This window comes from Phaethon lepturus, unplaced genomic scaffold (assembly GCF_000687285.1).
Source record: "Phaethon lepturus isolate BGI_N335 unplaced genomic scaffold, ASM68728v1 scaffold5843, whole genome shotgun sequence".
Taxonomy (NCBI): domain Eukaryota; kingdom Metazoa; phylum Chordata; class Aves; order Phaethontiformes; family Phaethontidae; genus Phaethon; species Phaethon lepturus.
In genome coordinates, this window is record NW_010531107.1 from 16,284 (window position 1) to 36,221 (window position 19,938).

At 42.4% G+C, this 19,938-nt stretch overlaps 1 protein-coding gene across 1 annotated transcript in view; it reads right to left on the bottom strand.

The window, feature by feature from the left end:
- Positions 1–5,081: 5,081 nt before the first annotated feature.
- The window catches only part of URB1 (URB1 ribosome biogenesis 1 homolog (S. cerevisiae)), a gene marked incomplete at its 5' end in the record, with an annotated part of 50,125 nt that continues 35,268 nt past the window's right edge, over positions 5,082–19,938 (bottom strand). Inside the window, 11 exons of the mRNA XM_010284439.1 lie at positions 5,082–5,438; positions 6,060–6,662; positions 8,301–8,542; positions 9,450–9,626; positions 10,815–10,924; positions 11,690–11,833; positions 12,372–12,478; positions 13,359–13,470; positions 13,850–14,010; positions 18,210–18,312; positions 18,852–19,023. Coding sequence (XP_010282741.1) covers positions 5,233–5,438; positions 6,060–6,662; positions 8,301–8,542; positions 9,450–9,626; positions 10,815–10,924; positions 11,690–11,833; positions 12,372–12,478; positions 13,359–13,470; positions 13,850–14,010; positions 18,210–18,312; positions 18,852–19,023 — 2,137 coding nt within the window. The remainder of the gene's footprint in view (positions 5,439–6,059; positions 6,663–8,300; positions 8,543–9,449; positions 9,627–10,814; positions 10,925–11,689; positions 11,834–12,371; positions 12,479–13,358; positions 13,471–13,849; positions 14,011–18,209; positions 18,313–18,851; positions 19,024–19,938) is intronic.

Consider the following 19,938-nt stretch of genomic DNA (forward strand, 5'->3'; position numbering starts at 1 on the left):
CCCTTCAGTGGCCTCTGCTCTTTCCACCTCTCCTCACCCGTGGAGCTCCACCAAACCCAGGCAGAACCAGGCGAAGGTCCACGAGAGAAACTCTTAGAGCTCCAGTAAGCACAGAGCTGGGACTGCAGAGTCGAGCTGAGGAAGGCAGCCACGGCTAGAATAGATGTAAGACTGCATAGCTAGTTGCTGGGCTGAGGACAACCCGAAATTCATTCAAAACTTGAGGAGAAGCTTAGAAATTCCACATCCCCAAGCAGGCAGCAAAAACCCCTACAGTGAAGCACTGCCAGAGCAGCCTTATGCTGTGCACAGTGAGTGTGGGCTAGGATGTCACCAGAGAGAGGGTGGGTTTGGGCTGTCTTAAAAAAGCCTTAAACACAAGAGACAGACCAAACCACCAGGCATATGTTTGTATTGTGGGGTGGGTTTTTTTTAATCTTCAAATTTTTTAATCTCTGAGATAAACACTTCTGCAGTTTGCTTTTTGAGCAAACTGACTACTACTGGTGCTGGGCTTGGAAACCTGTCAAGGCGTAAAGCCTGTTGAGTCAGACTGAGTCATGGGCAGATGGAGAAAACAAGGAAAGGCCGCAGGAATTGAAGCTGCAACATGGACAGAGATATATCAGAGAACAAAACATTTCCATCAGCCAACTCAGATGGCCACAACAGCCTTCCCCACCTTTTGCTAGAGCTGAGGTAGTTCTCACAGGAGACAGGAATCAACTCCCTTGTTGGCACCAGCTCTCCCATTGCAAACCGGTGTTGGCACCAGCTCTCCCATTGCAAACCGGAACAGTTACTTTTGACCCCACTGCAATCACACAGCACCCTCAAAGACAACCTGAAGAGGACCCGACCACCTAGACCCACTTTCCTCAAGTGTGGCAACTGCAGCACTTCGCTCATTCCTGCCATGTCCGTCTACCGTGAGCTAGAACGTCCCTCCTGCAACAGCTCTGCACTGCCTGCCGGCACAGTCTGCTCCAGCGTCCTCCTCCCCGACTCACGACACACTCGCACCACCCCGTTTTTCAAGAACCTCTACTCTACAAACAGATTCCAAGGGGATTTCTGCAAGGTGTGAATACTCCCATTCGTAACAACTGGTGTTCTTTCATTAGTTGCACTGGAACGTGACCCAAAGTACATAACCACTGAAAAGGCGCTTTTTTTTTTCCCCCCCTTTCAGATTAGCTGGAAATGGAAGGCATATAGTGTGGAGTATATAAACAGTAATAAATAAGATGCAAGATGCAAGCCTATCTTACAGCATCTAACTTGGGGGGAGGGAGCGGGGGAAGAGAGCAATGCATTTCCTTCAGTCCTTTGCTCTCCACAGCGAGCACTTTATTTCCCCTTCCCCCAGAGCCCTCCATTAACGGAGGCCTTCCCCGTGTGCTCTGCAGCACTGACGGACGTTTGAAATGCTGCACCCACCAGTCAATAAAGTGTGACCAGAATCAGCTCATGCTGCTGGTTCAAAGACATAGTTGACTTCTACAAAAATGTTAACCCCAAACCACGACCCCCACAAGAGCCACATCGTTCTGCCCAGTCGCTCATGCTATGGGGCGTCCTCCCCTGCTAATGTGTCAGATGTCCTCGTCTGAGCACTGGCACCAGCAGCCCATCGCCGAGATCCGTTTCCAATGCTGAGGAGCCCCACCCGCAACTCAAACGGAACGTGGTCTATACACCAGGTACAACAGGAAGCATTCTGTTCTTCTGGGCTGTTGACGTCTCTTGAGTTTTTGTGAGTTTTGAGTAAAAGGCTTAAAAGGCCTGTCCTGGCAATGACTTCTGTGAGGGCAGCCCGGCCCGCTGCAGAGCGCCTGGGAGCTTCATCCACAGGGTTCTCATCGCAACAGCGTTGAAGCGAGTAACTTGCGTTAAGCTGTAGAAACTCCCTATTTTAAAATGTAGGCTCATATATGGAGCAAGTTTTCCATTTCCAAATGCTCTCCACAGTTTATTTTAATCAAGTTTAATTTCTTAAAAGAATGACTCTCCATCTGTATAGTTTATTAAAATGTATTTTGAATACGTTGGCAGTAATTTACGCACACAAATCATTCAACTGCTAACCACCTATGGCTTTTAAAGATACATGACCATTATTTCCAGGGGACTTCATAATAATCTTTTAATTGCCACATTACTAGAATATATTGAAGCTCAGAGGCAGTGAGAGATTAAGCCTTATTTTTAAAAGTTCCCCTATGCACAGCTATATTCTCTTTACTGATAAGCACATATGAGCTTTACATCTTTTACGTGACAGGCTAGTAGCTTTAAATTGTCAGCTTACTTGCATTCATTTTCTGTTTCCAAAACTACCCTTTAAAAAAGAAGAAAAGAAATGGGCACAAACAATCCTGTCCTCCAACCTTGAGTATTTTGGTAGTAGCAGTATTGGAGATACTAACAAAACACTACAAACTAGGAAGAAAGTACTCACTCCTGGGCCTTTCTAAATGCTTAAGGTCATCAGAAAATCATCATTTGAGTATGAACCCTTGGCATGGATTCATGTGCAATTAGAATCATAGCATCATAGGATAGTTTGGGTTGGAAGGGACCTTTAAAGGCCATCTAGTCCAGCCCCCCTGCAATGAGCAGGGACATCTTCAACTACATCAGGTTGCTCAGAGCCCCGTCCAACCTGACCTTGAAGGGTTCCAGGGATGGGGCATCTACCACCTCTCTGGGCAACATGTGCCAGGGTTTCACCACCCTCACTGTGAAAAATTTCTTCCTTATATCTAGTCCAAATTTGCCCTCTTTTAGTTTAAAACCATTACCCCTTGTTCTATCTCAGCAGGTCCTGCTAGAAAGTCTGTCCCCATCTTTCTTAGAAGCTCCCTTTAAGCACTGGCAGGCTGCAGTAAGGTCTCCCCGGAGCCTTCTCTTCTCCAGGCTGAACAACCCCAACTCTTTCAGCCTGTCCTCACAGGAGAGGTGCTCCATCCCTCTGATCATTTCTGTGGTCTCCTCTGGACCTGCTCCAACAGCCTGGATTTAGATGCCCTATGGCAAGGACAGCACACCAACATGCATGACTGGCCCCCGCTGTAGTCATGGTCTCCTGATGCTACTCTTCACTTCTGTAGCACCGTGCATCTCATTAGCTAAAGCCCACTCTAAGCTTCCAAGTTATCTCCCTTATTTTAGCAGTGACAAAACTGCATTCAGAAATCACGATTTCCATCCACAGAGGGAAATACCAAGGTGTGCAAAAAGCTGTTTAAGCATAAGTAATTTAGCACAGCTGTTTGCATTTGTTGTAGCAGCTTCCAGAAACAGATCTCAGTCAAGAATCACTCTTCCACCTGGTTGAGCTTCAACCCATGAATTCTACTCCTGCAGGTACCACAGTTACACGATTCATTTTTTAAGCAAACATGGCCAAAGGGCATGTGAAAGGCTACTGCAAGGCATGCAAGGACACACCCAAAAACATTCTGGGCTTGCAACTTGTTGGAGGCTATGTAATGTCCAAGTTACGGCACTTAGGATTTGGTTTTGTTAATTTATCAGGGGATTGGAAGGGGCTACACACCACCGCCTTACATATTGTGGTGGGTTGGCCTTGGCTGGCTGCCAGATGCCTACCCCTCAGCAGGACAAGGAGGGGGAAAGGGGATAAAAAAAGCTTGTGGGTCAGGATTAAGATAGGGGAGATCGCTTCCAGTAACCATCATGGGAAAAACAGACTTAACTTGGGGAAAATTCATTTAATTTATTGCCAATTGACATAGATTTGGGTAGAGAAAATACATTCTACATTACTGGCCTTAGGTTGATTGAATGGTCTTGCCTCATTTCTTTAATTCTCTCTAGAAAATAATACTATAAACCACTGTTAGTTGTGCTCAGTCCCTCAAGACAGCTGAAAAACTCTCTCCCTATGTGTCATGAGTATTTTCTTTTCCAGTTAGATGAGATGGCAGGACATCTTACATTTTGGAACCCCTTCGGTTTCATTGTGCCTGTTTTGTTTTTTTTTTTTTAATTAAAATACTTTTTTTTTTCCAACACAAAGACAATTTCCTGCTATCACACCCTAGATATTTTATGTGACATAAAATTTAGCCTCTAAGGGGCTTACAGCTTTTTCAACAAATACTTTTTATTTTTAAGTCAAGTCTTGATAGAGATATTAGGGATTCTTTGGGACAAGAATATTTATATGTAGAAGCAAATAATGAGGATTGCATCTCATGTTTTTTTATTTTAAAAAAGAGCACATTACATAAACATCACAAGGAGTGTGCATTTCTGATTTTTTCCTTGTACAGAATTTGTACAAAGTACCTAGGCACAGCACATATTCGTGAGTCAACTTAATAAACCCTGTTTTACATTTCAAAGGTTCAAGTTCAGGCTCTGCCTGTTTGCATATCCAGAATGGTATGTTAAACTGCCCTCGAGGCCACATTCAAGAAATATTTATCAGATTTCACAGAGAATTTCCAATAAAAAACATGTATAATCAATGAGAAGCATGTCATTTGGGTTTTAGTTCCATCTCTCATCTTTTCAGACTGGAGAGAAGATGCACCTTTGTGGCAAGTCTCAGCAGTGGGGATGGTCAAGGCTTTTTTTAATTAAAAACAAAACAGAAAGGAGAATAAAAACAGACCAGCTCCGATATAAATGCTTTCAAAAGCAATTTAATTTAAAACCAAGAAGAATCCCAGACCATCATAATTCCAGTGCTCAGTCTTCTATTCATACTGATTGTGGTATCATATAGCATGAAAGAAACTATGTTCTTCAAGAAATTGTGTATCACCATGGCTAAACCTCTGACTACTCATTCTTCGCACTTATACCACACTGTGGAGAAGTAATGAAATCTTTTTTCCCCATCTTAATGGGAGAGAGGATGGATTTTAACTACATGGGGACTGAAATGCAGCCCAGAGGCAATGCACTAATCAGTCTTTCTTGGTTCTTCATAAAAGTTAAAAATGCCTGTAATAAAACCGATATAAATAACATTCAGTGTCCCATACCGTTCAAGAAAAGGGAAATTATGGCTTTAATGTTCCACTGAGAGATGATGAATACAATTTTCTCCCTCTGAGTTTGCACACACTAATAAAATATTGATCTTTATGACAAAACAAGTTACGTTTGTATGGAGAACAGTTCAGGAGGGTTTCATGGCTCACAGCAACGATGGCAGAGCATATAACATTAAATATTAAGTGTCAGTTTGCTGAATTAATGCCCCAGTGTAGCCGAGTAAAGGGTTTTGCAAAGAGACATAATAGTTTCTTCTCCTTGTTTATGAGTATCCAAGTCATCATCGTTTAATTTATTATCTGTACTACTGCAGATCAATTTGATATGGGTTATTAACATATCTGGCTCCTGTGCTCCAAGCCATATGTCCCCAATGTAAGCAGATGTCAGGAATACACAAACAGCTGTGGAAGAAAAATCAGAGAAAAATCAGAACAGATATTCTTCTATTTCCAAAACCAAACCATTTTGCCTCCCTACCCATGTTTTAAAATAGTTTCCTAACTCTTTTCCTAGATGGAAAATTTGTGGACATTTTTGCCCATGCAAAGCCAATGATCCTCCCCACAGTAAAGAAGAAAACAGTTTCTTGTTAGCACAACCTTCTGACGTCTTTAAATAAAAAAGTTTGAAATCTGACCTGTAGCTTTTACTATCAAATGATAACTGAACAGCATATGGATCAGAACCCATACCCACATGGACGCGTTTGTTGCAGACTATTCTCCCCCTTGGAATTATATTTTTCATACCTCACTGAACTTCATTTTAGTCCTAGAAAGCAAAGTTTCTCTGGGGGATTATGACTGTTGTACTAGCAGAAACCGCTACAGTGCGACCCTATTCTGTGCTACCAACCCCTGTGATCACACCACCAGAGACAGAGCTTTTAATTTGTGAAGTTATGAACACCAACAGACAAGGGCAAACTTCGAACTGTTTTGATGAATTAAAAAACACATGAAACTACCTATTTTCTACCATTACCACCCCGTAAGGTGAGCGAAAAGGAAAAGAGGAGTTACCTTTCTTGTTCACATCCTCTTCCGTCATTGCTGACAGACACAATGTTTTCACAAGTTCATGGAAGCTGTTGTTGGTCAGGCCCTGAGCATCCATCAGGTGAAGCATGACTGAACTGAACAAACAGAGCTCTTTAAAGAGTCCAGCCGTCCCACTGCTGGCCTCACAGATCCGGGTGTAAAACTTGAAGATGTTGTTTCTCAATGTCTCATCCCTGAGCATCTCCTGCACTGCCACTGGGTGTGGCAAGATGCACTTCTGTAGCCACCGCAGAGTTAACGGAACATTTTGCATATTGAGGCTGTGCTCAACCATGGACTTTACAAGCCATTTAGTTACTAGGCAAGTGGACGCACAGGTAAGACTGACTGTTTCATCCGCCGGGTCAGCGGAGTTGAGGGGCTCCCCTTGATGCTTGGTAGGCGGCGCTGGGAAAACGGGCTCCCAGTGGGCAAATATGGAATTCAGATGACCTCTGCATTTCTCCAGCTCGGAGGCTTTCAGGTCTGCAGCAGTGTCATCTTCTCTTTCCATCTCATTCTTTTTCCGAATGTGATGACATGCATGAGATGAGGCTTGAGATTTGTTCTTGTCTTTAGTATTTTCTGTAAGAAGAAAAACACCAGCAAAACAAACATCAGGCACTCCAAAGGATTTTCTTGGTACAAAATTACGCAAGAAAGACGGTACCATGTGTTGTTTCAGTTGCTAAAAGGATAAGTACTAGCCTCATTTAGCAGCCTAATTGAGCCTACGCAATTCAAAGCAACGCCCAATGATTCACGGGCTGAACCGGCTTTCTGAACTGCATCGCTTAACTTCGAGGTGAGCAACAAATAACGCCACACTGGCCCTGGCCCCGCGGGGCCAAGGCAGTATTTCCACGAGATGCAGTTTTGCCAGTAACGCTACGTTATTTACACCACCTCACGAGAAACGCTCGAGCCGCTGTTCTCGGGGCTAGCGAAGGCATAGCACACGCCTGCCTGCAGAAAGGGATCACCGGCACTGCTACGTCACCTTTGAATGGCGCAGGCTAACGCGGCGAAGTCTGCCATCCTCCAGCACAGCCGCGTCCTGGCTGGGTGCCTGGCTGGCGAAGTGTTGCCAACCAGGGGCACGTGAATTTTTCATACCCCAAGGGGAAGAGACAGAGAGCCGAACTCTGCAATGCGGGGCTGCCCTCCGGTAGGTGCTGCCTGGTCATGGGCAGCAGCAAAGCTCCTGAACAGCAACAGCGCTTCGCCACCACCATACCACACGAAGCATTTTACGGCAATTTGCTTTTGAGAGGTCGTTGAGAAAAATCTTCAGAAGTTTCAACTATGTTGCACTCTGCAGCTTAAAATCGACCAAATGCATTTCCTGGGAGCTGTGGGGGATGGGGACAACTCTAGAAATGTACCGTCAGAAACAAAATTTCAGATAAGGACCCATTTTTGCAACTGCTTTATAAGCTCCTGAGCCTTGGAGCAACAGATACTTTTTAAAACCACATGTATAGTTAAGTTACAGATGTCACTATAACTACTTTCTAAAAACCCTCACAAAGACACTAAAAGGGTGTGAAAAACTTAAGAAAAACTAGAGCTTTTATGGTGTCCCTTAAAACTTTAATAATTAGTTTATCCAATACAGAACATTTAAAGAAACCTACAAAAGTTGTAACAGGCACCAAGAGCAGTTGTATTTGCAGGAAAAGTGTCATTTAACACCTCCAACTACAAAGTTCCTTCTACATTTTATATGAAATTATCACAGAGATAACAAGACAGAAGTCATACAAGTTCAAACGTATTTTTGCTTTCTCCTAACACTGATGACAATAAGAAAAATTAACTATTTCATTTTCACTTGCTTTACTGCTAGTTTTTACTCATATTTCACTTTCAGATCCCCCATCCACACTCAGAATGGTCTGAATCATTGAAGACAAAACCTCCAAACACCATTTCAGATTTCACTTAAGAATACAATTTTTCAAAGCCTGACAGCAGATCTGCAACTAGGTTTTTTTTCAAAGCTCCCTTTTTAAAACTGCATTTCTCCAAAGCTTCCAGAATTGTGTTAAAGTTACAAATCACTACAATAAAGACCTGAAAAATGTCTTTCCATTTCCGTTCCTTCTCCTCCAAGTTACATCAGCTTGTCTGACAAAAGTTATTAATACTACTTCTTATGAAGTTTGCCTCACTTGTAACAGCCTCAACAATATTGCTTTTCTGAAAAATTTTAGTACTTACTAAGCAATTCTTTGATTTGGTATTTCTGAGCAAGAGTCTGCACATCCTCCTGCAGTTGCACGTCTTTTTCGATGATGCTCCACTTACGCAGCAGCAGCAGGATCTCTTTGTTCGAGAGAACGCTTTCATTCACAGTGAACCGGCTCATTTCTTTGAAGGCCTCAACAACTATGGCACGATATTCCAGCACAGAATTGAGTGTACTGAAAAACTGAGTCAGTTTGGCTAGATCTAAATTAGTCCTGTGAAAAGAAAACAAAAGTGCCATGTATTTTTCTGCATGCTAATTAACAAAATAAGTACAGGTTTTTCTCCTTACAGTCTCTTCCTACAGTTTTCTTCTGCTGTTCTCTAGAAATACACTTTTGTTTCTCAGGCTGCCAGTAATAATTCGTTTCATTCCCACTGAATCCCCAGTGCTTCGCTCCATTAGTGTTTGGCAGAACAAACCACGAAACATAGTCTTTTCCCTCCTGCCTGTAAATAGCTTTACCTACGCTTCTTCATTTTGCATGAATTTTCAAAATTTTGAGGAAGTAAACATAGCTTCTCCAGGCTGTGGCAATACTTGTCTGCACGAAGGGCTGCCGGTGCTATCACGAACCCAAATAGAACTGGTTACCCATTTGCTTTCTACTATCCCTGCTGCAACTGCTGGGCTTAGACAGGTTAAGTGCTCTAGATCTGGAGAGAAGGGACTGACCCCTTAACATTGTCACGTAGAACTTTGCACTGATTCTCCTCGTACAATTTGCAGGCATGGTACAGACACAGAAAGTCTAAACCTTTGCAGAGTATGAAAGATCTCTGCAGCAAACAGCATTGCTACCTGCAGGCTGTAATCCAGCAGGGAAAATGTAAAACATAGCAGCTCAAAAACGCCCAGTAATTAAGGATGTAGAGGTTGACAGTAACTGTGCATCAGCTGTTATTTTGTTCTCCATGTATTTAAACAGCTAAACCTTCCTGTCAAAGAAATCTCATCAAAATTCACTACTCAACAGTGAAAGTGAAGGGGGAAAAAAAGCATTAAACTACCAGAGATCAAGAAATTCTCCTGGCCCTAATAAATTTCAAACTGGACAAAGGATGACATGCAAATTGATTAAAAAGGAAAAAAAAAAAAACACACCAAAAAAAAGGACTTACCGAACGTGTTTGATTAATGTGATCAAAACATAGAGAAATTCATTTACAAGCTGAATAGGAAGGAACTTCCTGTTCTCCTGGGACTGATTCTTGCTTTCCCTCTTGCCTCCTAAATTTGTTAGCCACAGAGTATGGAGCAAGGAAATAATTCTATTTAACAGCTTGTTTTCCAGAAACCTGAAAAACAACAACAACAACAAAAAAAGGCAAACTCCCATTTAGAAGGCAGATCCTAACGAAGAACCAGTCCATCTCCTAGAGAGGGCCACATTCTAGTGCACTTTTGGAGCTATGAATGGCAATAGGTTCCTCTCAGCCAGGACCCCATCAGGGCATGGGAGCACACTCCTTTGAAGCCCCAGCCACACAGGGGTGTGGTTACTGCCCTCCTCTTGCCATTCTGCAGCTGGGAAAACACAGTAGTGTATCACAGCCCCTGCATGAGACTAGTGATTTCTGACTTGCATCTTTCATTACACAGCTCTGCCAAGTATTCCACTACATTGCAACCACTGCCACCATTTCTTTAGAGCAGCTACTCTTCAAGACAGCTTGAATATCTTCCTGAGACTTTAAGTAACAACAGCAATGCTTACAGCACAGTACCAGGAGCCGTATTTACTTTGTTATTCTAAGGGAGGGGGGGGGAAAGAGGAGGGAGAAATCTCATTTTTGTACAAAGGATGCAAGAATACTTGGCAAAAGTACAATCACAAAATAACTACTGGGTGCTAGAGGACAAATCCAGGCTTTCTCACTTCCAAATGTACCAAATGGTACCAAAGAGAGGTGCACAACAGGGGAGCAGTACTGGGAACCTGTTCAGGCCAATCACACTGTACATGACCCTGAAACTTTGCTTGAACCTGCCAGGGGAATCTATGCAAAAGAGATTTTGTGTGTGTGTGTGCACGCGTGCATGTATGTGAGGGAAAGGCAAGGGGAGGAGGAAGGAGTGGGAGGAGAAATGTTACAGACAGCTCATATTCATTATTGTGCCAATTACTGCGTAGAAGGTCCTATGACAGGATGTGAATTGTGGGTATTTGAAAGTGTCACATATGCTAAAAAGAGGTGCCATTTTGTTTCCTAAGTTTTTCAAGAAAGCGTTACCAAAAATATGACCCACCCCCCCACCATCATCCCTCTTACTACAGCCTGAAAGCATCTTGATTTTGTTTTCAGAAACACAAAGGAATGCTTCAGAGTTCGGCCAGTTCTGCCAGTATGGCCCTGGGTCCCAAACATCACAACTGCTGACAGGCCATCTCTGTATCTGTCACCCTTGTTTTCATACTCAGTTGCATAATTATTCTACTGTAAACAGTAAAATTGCTCCCACCTCACTAGTATTTCCCTAGTTACCTTTTCTCCAAGATGTGCAGCATCCAGGTTAGGAGGCTGTGATCTTGTATCAGCTCATAGGCAGCTCTGGTGACATGGGCAGCATTTTGTAATATCTCCAGAATACGACTCTGAAACAGAAAATATCATTTGTTCTTTTACAAAATTAGAATATAGTCAGGATCTAATTATTCTCAATCTTTCAGAAGGATATAATTAGCAATCTGACAGGTATCTAATCAACTTATAGTTAAAATGTTTTACCAAACACCACATGTTCTTAGCAACCCCACGAAAGAAGATACTCTCTTTTCAAGGCTTCATACACACAGACTCTACTCTTATAAAGAAGTCTTAAGGTAGCAAGACAATTCTCTCTTTTTGTCCAAGATTTTGATACCTAACTGAGATACTTTTAACAGACTGGATTTCTCATGGTAGACGCTTGTGAACATGAGAGCTTCTGGCATGTGAGTGTTCTTCCTGCTAAAGCACTGTACAAGTAACATGCTGGTTAGGGAAAAAGGAGACCTAAAAAAGGAAAGTCCCTGACCATATGAGCAAAACTGTGGTATCTGCAGTATTTTCCATGAAGCAGTAGAAATATGACTATAACCACACCACCAGTTGATGAAACCGAGTGAGGCTCTATGATGGCAGGGACCTATTTCAATTTCAGGGGACAAGAATGTGACTCTGGTTTAGACAGAAGCAATTATTTTACCCTCCACACATACACAAAAGTCAACAAGCAACAGATTTTCAAGAGGGCAAGAGAAGAGTCAACTGCTCCTTTCTGCTTTGTAGTTGTTTAAGATCTCCAAATGATGTAAACGTCTGTGGTTTTGGGTTTTTTTGTGGGTTTTGGGTTTGTTTTTTTTTTTTTTAATTCTTACCTGGGAGCCCTCATCACACAAAGGACTGTTGAAAAATGAAAGAATGACCTGAAAAATCCTCTGGTAGTCATAAAGCTCGTAGCAATGTTTATCACGCAGCCCTTCTCCAAGAAATCTCAGAATCCACTCACGTTCTGTTTTGTACTAGAAACCGTAAGAAAAATACCACCATCAGACATTTCAAAATAATGCCTGCTCATAAAAGCACAAAACACCCTGCTTCCCTGGGAGTGCCAGCACAGCGCTTAACAGCTTTTTCTGGACTTCTCAATTTTCATCCCTATCAAATTTAATCAATAACATCCATCAGGAACAGTTACTCTGCAGCCCAAATAAGCACTTGATAATGGAACGTTAAAAGTTGCTGTTTCTAAAATACCTCAGCTGAACTCAACATTAATAATCTAAACTTGAATATGAATGTAAGCTAGCTAAGGCAGAACATGCTGTTTGCTGTGCTTACAGAGCACGCACAACACAACTCACAATTTCATTACCTGTTACTATTAAGAAAACAAGAAAGAAACCCAGAAATAATACTTATAATTCCAATATAAAACAAAACAAAGATGCCTCTAATCAATTACCTATGGAAAAATAAGATTTCATTGTGTTTTTATGGCTTTTTTTCTATTATTTTCTGAAGAATTAGTGGATACCTAAGATGGGATTCTTACATTACCTCGAAATCAAAACTGTAGAAAAGCTGGAAAAACCCTGGTACTTTCCTCAGGTCCAAATATTGGTGTGACAGAAGGAATTTGTTCACCTTTATATACATGTGCTCCTCTGTGAAGAGAAAAAATGGTTATTGTGGAGGAGGACAACATTCACAGTACACAACCATGCAGAAAAAAAAAAATGGAACCTGTATTTTTCAGTGTTTCAGCTAGCTGCCAAAACAGTCCGTTAATTACAGTGAGGAGGCTGCCTGCTCTAAGGCTGATGATATTGTTGGCCATCCCTCTTCTTCTCTTCCCCAAAATGAGAAACTCATTCAGAGTGTGCACAAAGCAAGTGAGAAGATAAACATTCAACATGGCTCTGATTTCAGCAAATACAACATTACTCCATTGACAAAACAGAAATCTGTGGCAAAGTGAGAGGCAAATCTCTCCACATTTCAAGCCTAACGCTTTACATTAGGCAATCATAATTTTTAACCTACAGACCAGACGTGTCCCCCATGAGCAGTGGGTTTAACTAGACACCTCACAAGGTCCTTTCTAAACTGAGCTACTCTCTGATGCTGTGATTCTCCTTTGCAACAGTGACTCATGTTGATGCAGTGTCTAAGGACAAAAGGACACTTGGGCCAACCTACTTTGATCTGCTAAACCAGACGCACATACCCATCTAGGTTCACTCGTCTAGTCCTCTGCCCACCTCCACCCCAAAATTCAGAGGCGGTAGTGGCTTCATCCCTGAAGGATCAGACTGGTTTTGTACACAAATCAAAATGCACTCTCCACTTCTCCAGCAAAGCAGTCTACACAAGCACTGAAGGTTTTTTTTTGTGAAACACAGGAAGGCATACCTCATGGCTCCTACCAGTGTCACAGCTATCTCATCTTCCAGTATCGGTCAAGGACATTACTTTCATCCATGCACAGTCACTCTCTCCTGTTTACCACCCCAGGAGTTCAACATGCACAGTAGGTTACAGTACCTGGCTTCAGAATCTGCTGTGCCACACGAGCAATGTAGAGGGTCAAAGAGAACGTAAATCTGAGATTTGGCTGCCTGATTCCATTTTGCACAGCATCCAAGAGATACAGCAACTGCAGCACAAGAGCCCAGGGAAAAAAAGCTTGAACCATAACCCAAACAAATACAACAGGAGAGCATGAATACATAATTAAGCTTTTAGGATATTTCATAGGCTATAAATCAAATACCAATCCCATCAGGATTTCCATTCCTACAAATAAAATTCCTAAGAATTTCTAAAACACGTTTTCCTCCCTTTTTCTGCCTGTCGATTATAACAGAAGGAAACACAAAGCAATAGAGGAGAAACAATGGAATAGAGTATAAAAAGCTTCTTTTAGCTCTGTCACCACATGCATATAGATGGATGAGTAAAGCAGTGACTCTCCCATAAGTGTACATGGCCTAACACATCTAACCTGGCAAACTATCAACTGAGCTCAGTCTTACCTGACTCTTCTCTCGAAAGCGAGCTCCTTCCAGATGAGAACGAAAGGAAGCCAGGACAAAATAGGCAGCTGCTCTCATGTTGGAATCATAGCTGCTAAGGGCAGCTACTGTAAGACCCAGGGCATTGACTTCGACAAACTTGTGACATGCCACTACACACTCTGTGTGGGAATAGGGGGAAAAAATGCAAGAAAAACACCCAGTGCATTATACTGACATGTTATAGAGTCTATAACAGCACTATAATCTTTAAGAAAACTTCTGTTTCTCTTCCTCAAAACATTTTCTGGGCACTTGGTAAGCTTGTGCCTAAAAGAATGATCAGCATAGCGAGTGAAAAGCCTATCCGCGCTGAAGAGCTTCTGTAATAGAATGGACGGGAAAATAATAAATAAGCCATTAGCCACACACCAGTTGTTACGGCGCAGGCATGAGTGATTCTGATGGTAAGGCGTGTTCCAAGCAAAGTGCTAAACTGTAACCCTATGTTCTTCTAGGACAAACAAAATCCAGCAAGGAACAGTAACCAGCCAAACAGAAAACACACCCTTGAATCTAACATTTCTCTTCCATAGCATATTACCATCAGGACTTAAGAGTTTCTCATTTAAGGGCTGTGTGTTTTGAAGAACTTGTGCCACTTCCACCCACTCATGGCTAGAAAAGACTTCATGTAAACCTCCAGAATATCTCCTGTGCTATTTCTATTCCATTCACCAGTCATGGAATACAGTGGCACCTCAGTTGTATTTTACCAGCTGAAGTGCAAATGTACTGCAGTTCTGAGTTTAGCAACAATATTCACATATTTTCTTGTAATCCACATGGAAGGCCAAGAGGAAGTTTCTGAGAAACAAATATTCCTATTTAAGAAGGGACTACAGTCTTACTGACAAGTAGCTATATTTGGTCCACTGATTTCTTCTCCCCCCCCCGCCAACTAATATACATATATATATATGCATTTTATATACATTTATGTAAAAATCACAGACTATTTATGTCCTCACACCAGCAGCTGGGCTGTTTCTCTCATCTTTTCCTCAACTGCCAGAACTCCTACTTCAATTTTGTGCCTGGCAGTTTCATACCAGCCCTGCTAGTTACAGGCCAGGCAACGGAAGGGTCTCCACCTCCCAGCACTGCCTCCCAACCAGCCCCCTGCTACATGACCAATGCAAACGCATCACTGAATTGCAGTAACAGATCTTTTCAGTGAGTGGTTTTACAAGTTATTTCAACGCTAGCAATTACTGTACACACCCCTACACCACTCCTCGCCGAAGCACATCAAGTTCAACGGGCGTAATGTAAAACACCTTAGTCATTCTCCCAGTGAGCGAAAAGATCCCTCGTTTGTTAGCATGGGATACCTCTCACATCACCAGAGCTCATACAGATACAACTCTACCAACCCTCTCTACTTGCAGGCACTGGGCAAGGCTACCACCTGACTGCCAAAGTGAAAATGGTGAGTAGCAACAACAAGGCAGGAGAAAAAGAAACACAGGCGAGATAGACACCTAATCTACGCCTTCTCCTACCTTCTGCCTGTGGCAAAGCAACTCTGCACTTCCCACTCTTCAGGCAAGATGCAAGGGTGCAAGTTAAGCACTGGGAAATGGACGCCTTCTGCTGAATCCCAAGTGAACATGCAAAGATGATCTAAAATTCATCTGTCTGCAGAGGATTCTCCATCACTCATGGATATCTCACACATAGCCCTGGCCTATACAACAACCTCTCTTCAGAACAGGATCAGGTATGTGCTGTATGCCTTTTCACAGCAAGACTCCACAAGGCTCCTTCAAACTGCAGTTCTTAAGAACTACTAATGTACACCAACAAGACAGACAAAGTGGGTAATTTTATGGGGTGGTACCACATAGTGAAATCCAAGGTCCTCACTTCAGCAGTAAAGCTCATGCTGGTCACAGAAAGATTTATTTGGAAAACTTTCTTTCACTGAAAACATGCAGTGGAAATATTTTCCATCCAGCTGACCTTAGAGAGTGCATTCAACAACTAGCATAAAATAACAAGCTATTATTAAAAAAAAAAAAAAGTTAATTCTATGTCTGACATACAGTTTGTTTAAAGTACCTTGAGAACCATGATGGAAAAGCTTTCCACAAGATGCTTATCAGAGCTAAAGTTAGACAGAGCTTGCTATCTGCCCAACTCCAGACTTGTTTTTTACTCAGTGAGCATGAAAAACTGTGCAATAAGACTATGTTTATAAATTCAGCAGTTATATAACATCTGTGCACAGGGCACTGTGCAGCCAGTACAAAGAGCAAATAAATAAAGAGGAACTGGGAACTCCAAGGGCAGCTGACAGTTTAGGAGCACCATGGGACTTGAACTCATAAATCACTTGGGCCCTTTAAAAATGCCCCTCTTAGGACACAGACTCTCACTCAGAGTGGAACAGTTAAGAGAACTATTTTTCCCCTTTCCAGTTTTAGAGCAGCCTATGTCAGGATACCCATTGCCTCCACAGCTCCACAAGAAAACAATGTGCATGAGCTCCCTCAACCCCACTAATTCCCACATAAGCGGTTGTCCTCGTTGGCTGACTGTAGTGCTGCTGAGGATGACCAACAGCCACCAAATCCCCCCCACCAGTTAAGATGGTGGCGTCTAGGTGGTGGGTGACAATGACAGGTGTGTGACAGCAGTGCATTTTCCAACTATTACACCCAAGTTCAAAAGACACTGTCTGTCCATGCTCTTAATCAACAACAAAAGACCCAGCATTAACTGGATTGTCTAAGACCCCCCCTACTGCAAAATGCCAAATGGTTCTGGTACCTTTTTTTCCTCAGTAAACTAAAAGACAGCTCTTTTTACTGCTGTCAAAATTAAAAAGAGCAGTTTACAGCTATAGCTAAGTATAGCTGAGAACACACAAAACAGGTACAGTACTATAAGGGTATAGGTGAACAAAGAAGAACTATAAGTATGATTTCGCTGACAGACAGTTATCAGCCTGCCAATTGCTTTGGATGTTATTGTTGTGGAAAGCCAAATCCAGCCGTAACTACACAGTGGTTAACCATAATCAACACAGGGAAGGAGCTGGTTAGGAAATTCCTTATGATACTTGTCTCACTTTGATCCTTAGGGGCTCTCTAAATAGACAGTGTACCTGTGAAGGGATATGCATATGCATATGCAAAGCAGGGTCATGTCAAACAAGAAAAATGAGTCTAAGCAGTTTGTTTTCAAGCATCATGTAGATCTCATCAAATGTAAATTCTCATCAAACAATTCTGAGCACAGGTTTAGTCGTGACATACAATGGCCCCATGCATCTCTGCTTGATGGAAAATGCGTTGGCTGAAGTTTCCCGATGCTATGACCACAGCCTGTAACAGGCCAGATCTCCAGTCCATTCAGTCACACTGTCCCTCACAGAAATCAACACCCCTGCAGAGATTCACTCCGGCCAGGAAACAACTTCACCCTTCCCCAGCAATGGCAGCTTCTGGTCTATGCCTGGAGAACTCCTCCAACATTGCAGGTCACGTTCTCCAACCTGCCCTACCCCTGCCCAGCTCCCACTCAGAGCACAGCCGCAAGGAGCCAATTACTTCTCCCAAAAACTCAGCCACAAAGCAGCCCAGATCAGCCCAGTCCTATCAGCTGCAGGAGGGGCACTGCATGTAGCAGCAGAAGGCACCATCCCTCCCACGCCTGTTTGGTTCATCATGGCACTGTGACACCATAGCTGATGCAGAATACAGCTGTACACATTCACCAGAAAAAAATACAACCTTCCAGTGGGGAATATTCTCTACTGATGCCTCTTATGCTATAATTACATTATGTTGGTTTTTGTGATATACAGAACACTGACAGATCAGAGAACATAAATCTTTGTCTACTTTTTGTCTCTTCCAAGCTGTTTCCATTCCCAGTTTAAAAAAACTCTCCTCATCTTAAGCAGATCAGTCCCTCTACGTTAACCCACTACATTTAGAAGAGCTATGAGGGAGCACCTGGTCATCTGGTCATCTGGACAAGAGCAGCTTGGCAGGCACGCCCATCTGCTGCTACGCTGCTCTAATTCCGAGTAGCCAAATCTCACTAGAGATACTGCATTATTTGGAAAAGTGCCTTAAAACAAACCAAAAAACTTTAATGCCAATTATACCTGGTTACTTTTTAATTCTGACAATTACAATGCAATGCAGTAGCTGGGCACATAATGCATGTTTCTTCTCTCCAAAACCAGGCACAAATTTCTTTGTAGTATTAGTTTTAGATTGAGAATAACAGAGCTACAGATAGAGCCATGCAGCTCCTGCAGCAGAGTAAAATGACACTAAATATTGAAGACAAACATTCACTTTACCTGGTCTGGTCAGTTCACTGAAGAGCTGAAGTAGAAAACAAGGATCATAGAAATCATCAAGACTCTTGACACTTTCATCTCTATATAGTGACTCTTGAACCTCCTGAAACCAAACCAAAACCAGTATTTGTAAGGAACACCACCATTTTCCAGCTTGGTTTCAAACTTCCCCAACCACCTCATCCCATTATAAAGCAGCGATACTAAACCTTGCAAAATATAATGCAACACAGGGTGAGACATGCTTGTGTTTAAATCTGGCTTTCACTATTAGGGTTCCAAAACTATTTCCCCTGACTAGCACAAACAGGTATAGAAGCATGTTAGCAAACTGGATGAAAGACTGAAGAGCCCACTGTCAGTGGATCCTTGGGCAATCAATTTTATCAACTGTTTAAAAGTTAAACTCTGGTCTCACTTATACATGGCAATCTTTGCAATGCTGCACATCACACCTGCTGACAAGATGTGGTTCATGTATTGCAGTTCATTTGAAAAGTACTCCTAAAGAATTAATTCCAGGCCTCCTATGATGTAAACAAATTGGAACGTACTACATGAATGCAAGAAATAAATTACTAAAGTGAAAGGCTCTTTTTCTTAATCAAAAGATGGATAATTCAGCAGTCTGAACCAAAGCACCTGTGATGACAGAAGACGGCGATGCTGAGGGAAAGATAGAATTGTCTTCATCATCTTTTCTCGATCTAGCAGACACAGAATCTCTTCCATGCTTGGCTGCTGCCATAGTGATTTCCCTAGACTCTTGCAAGTCTTGTGATGCTCCACAGCTGCTGGACCCCATAGCAGGATTCTTAAACATTGTTAAAAGTAAAGGTGTTAGTCAACAGACTACTAGCTCTGAGCAAAAAGCAATTACAGAGGATATAAATTAGTATTTAAATTTTCCCTTCACTTGTACTTATTATCCTGTGGGAACTTGAAACCAGAACTCGTTTCCCTGGCAACACCTTTTTCATCCATCCAAAAGCTTTTCAAATTCAGTCTGAGGGCGTCTCATTAACTATTTCGTACCCTGTTAATCTGAGTCAAAACTTACCTTCTCACAAAACCCACTTTTTTCTTTAATGCTACAATGCAGGTGAGTATGATAGCAGCTTCATGAAGAGACAGTGGTCAAGACCTGGTCAGACAAGGTTGTCTCAAATGAAATCAGTATTTCGAAACAGCATCACAGCAGTTCAGTAAAACATAAATCCTTAGTCTTCTCCTCCGGGTTGCTCCTTAGACTCCACTTACTTTGCTATTGTGTTTAAAGTGCTATTGATACTGTCATTTATTATGTGGGTACTGCTAGCAGCATGCCTCACTGTCAGTGAGGCAGCTGGAGGGATGGTGTTAGGCTTCTTATCACCCAGAACCTAAGAGTAACACAAGTCTGGCTCTGCTGGGTTGCACGTACAGCACTTTTGCTGAACATTCTCTATATTCACTCAAACTCTTCAGTGCTGGGATCAAGTCTAACCAAGTGTCTGACTAGCAATTCACTTCAGGGTACAGTATGAAATTGTTTTTCCTTTAAAAAGGCTACAAAAGTTTTGGGACCTAACTACCTCTGAAATCAGTCTCCTTCTCACATAACACCTGCCCATTTGCAAACACTTTCAGTAAAGATTTATGCAGGATGAGGCTACTGCCACAACCCTGGCTTCCAGAAGCCACTTCAATTCCCTGCCAATGAGTACCTTCATTTCCTGTCCCCCTTCAC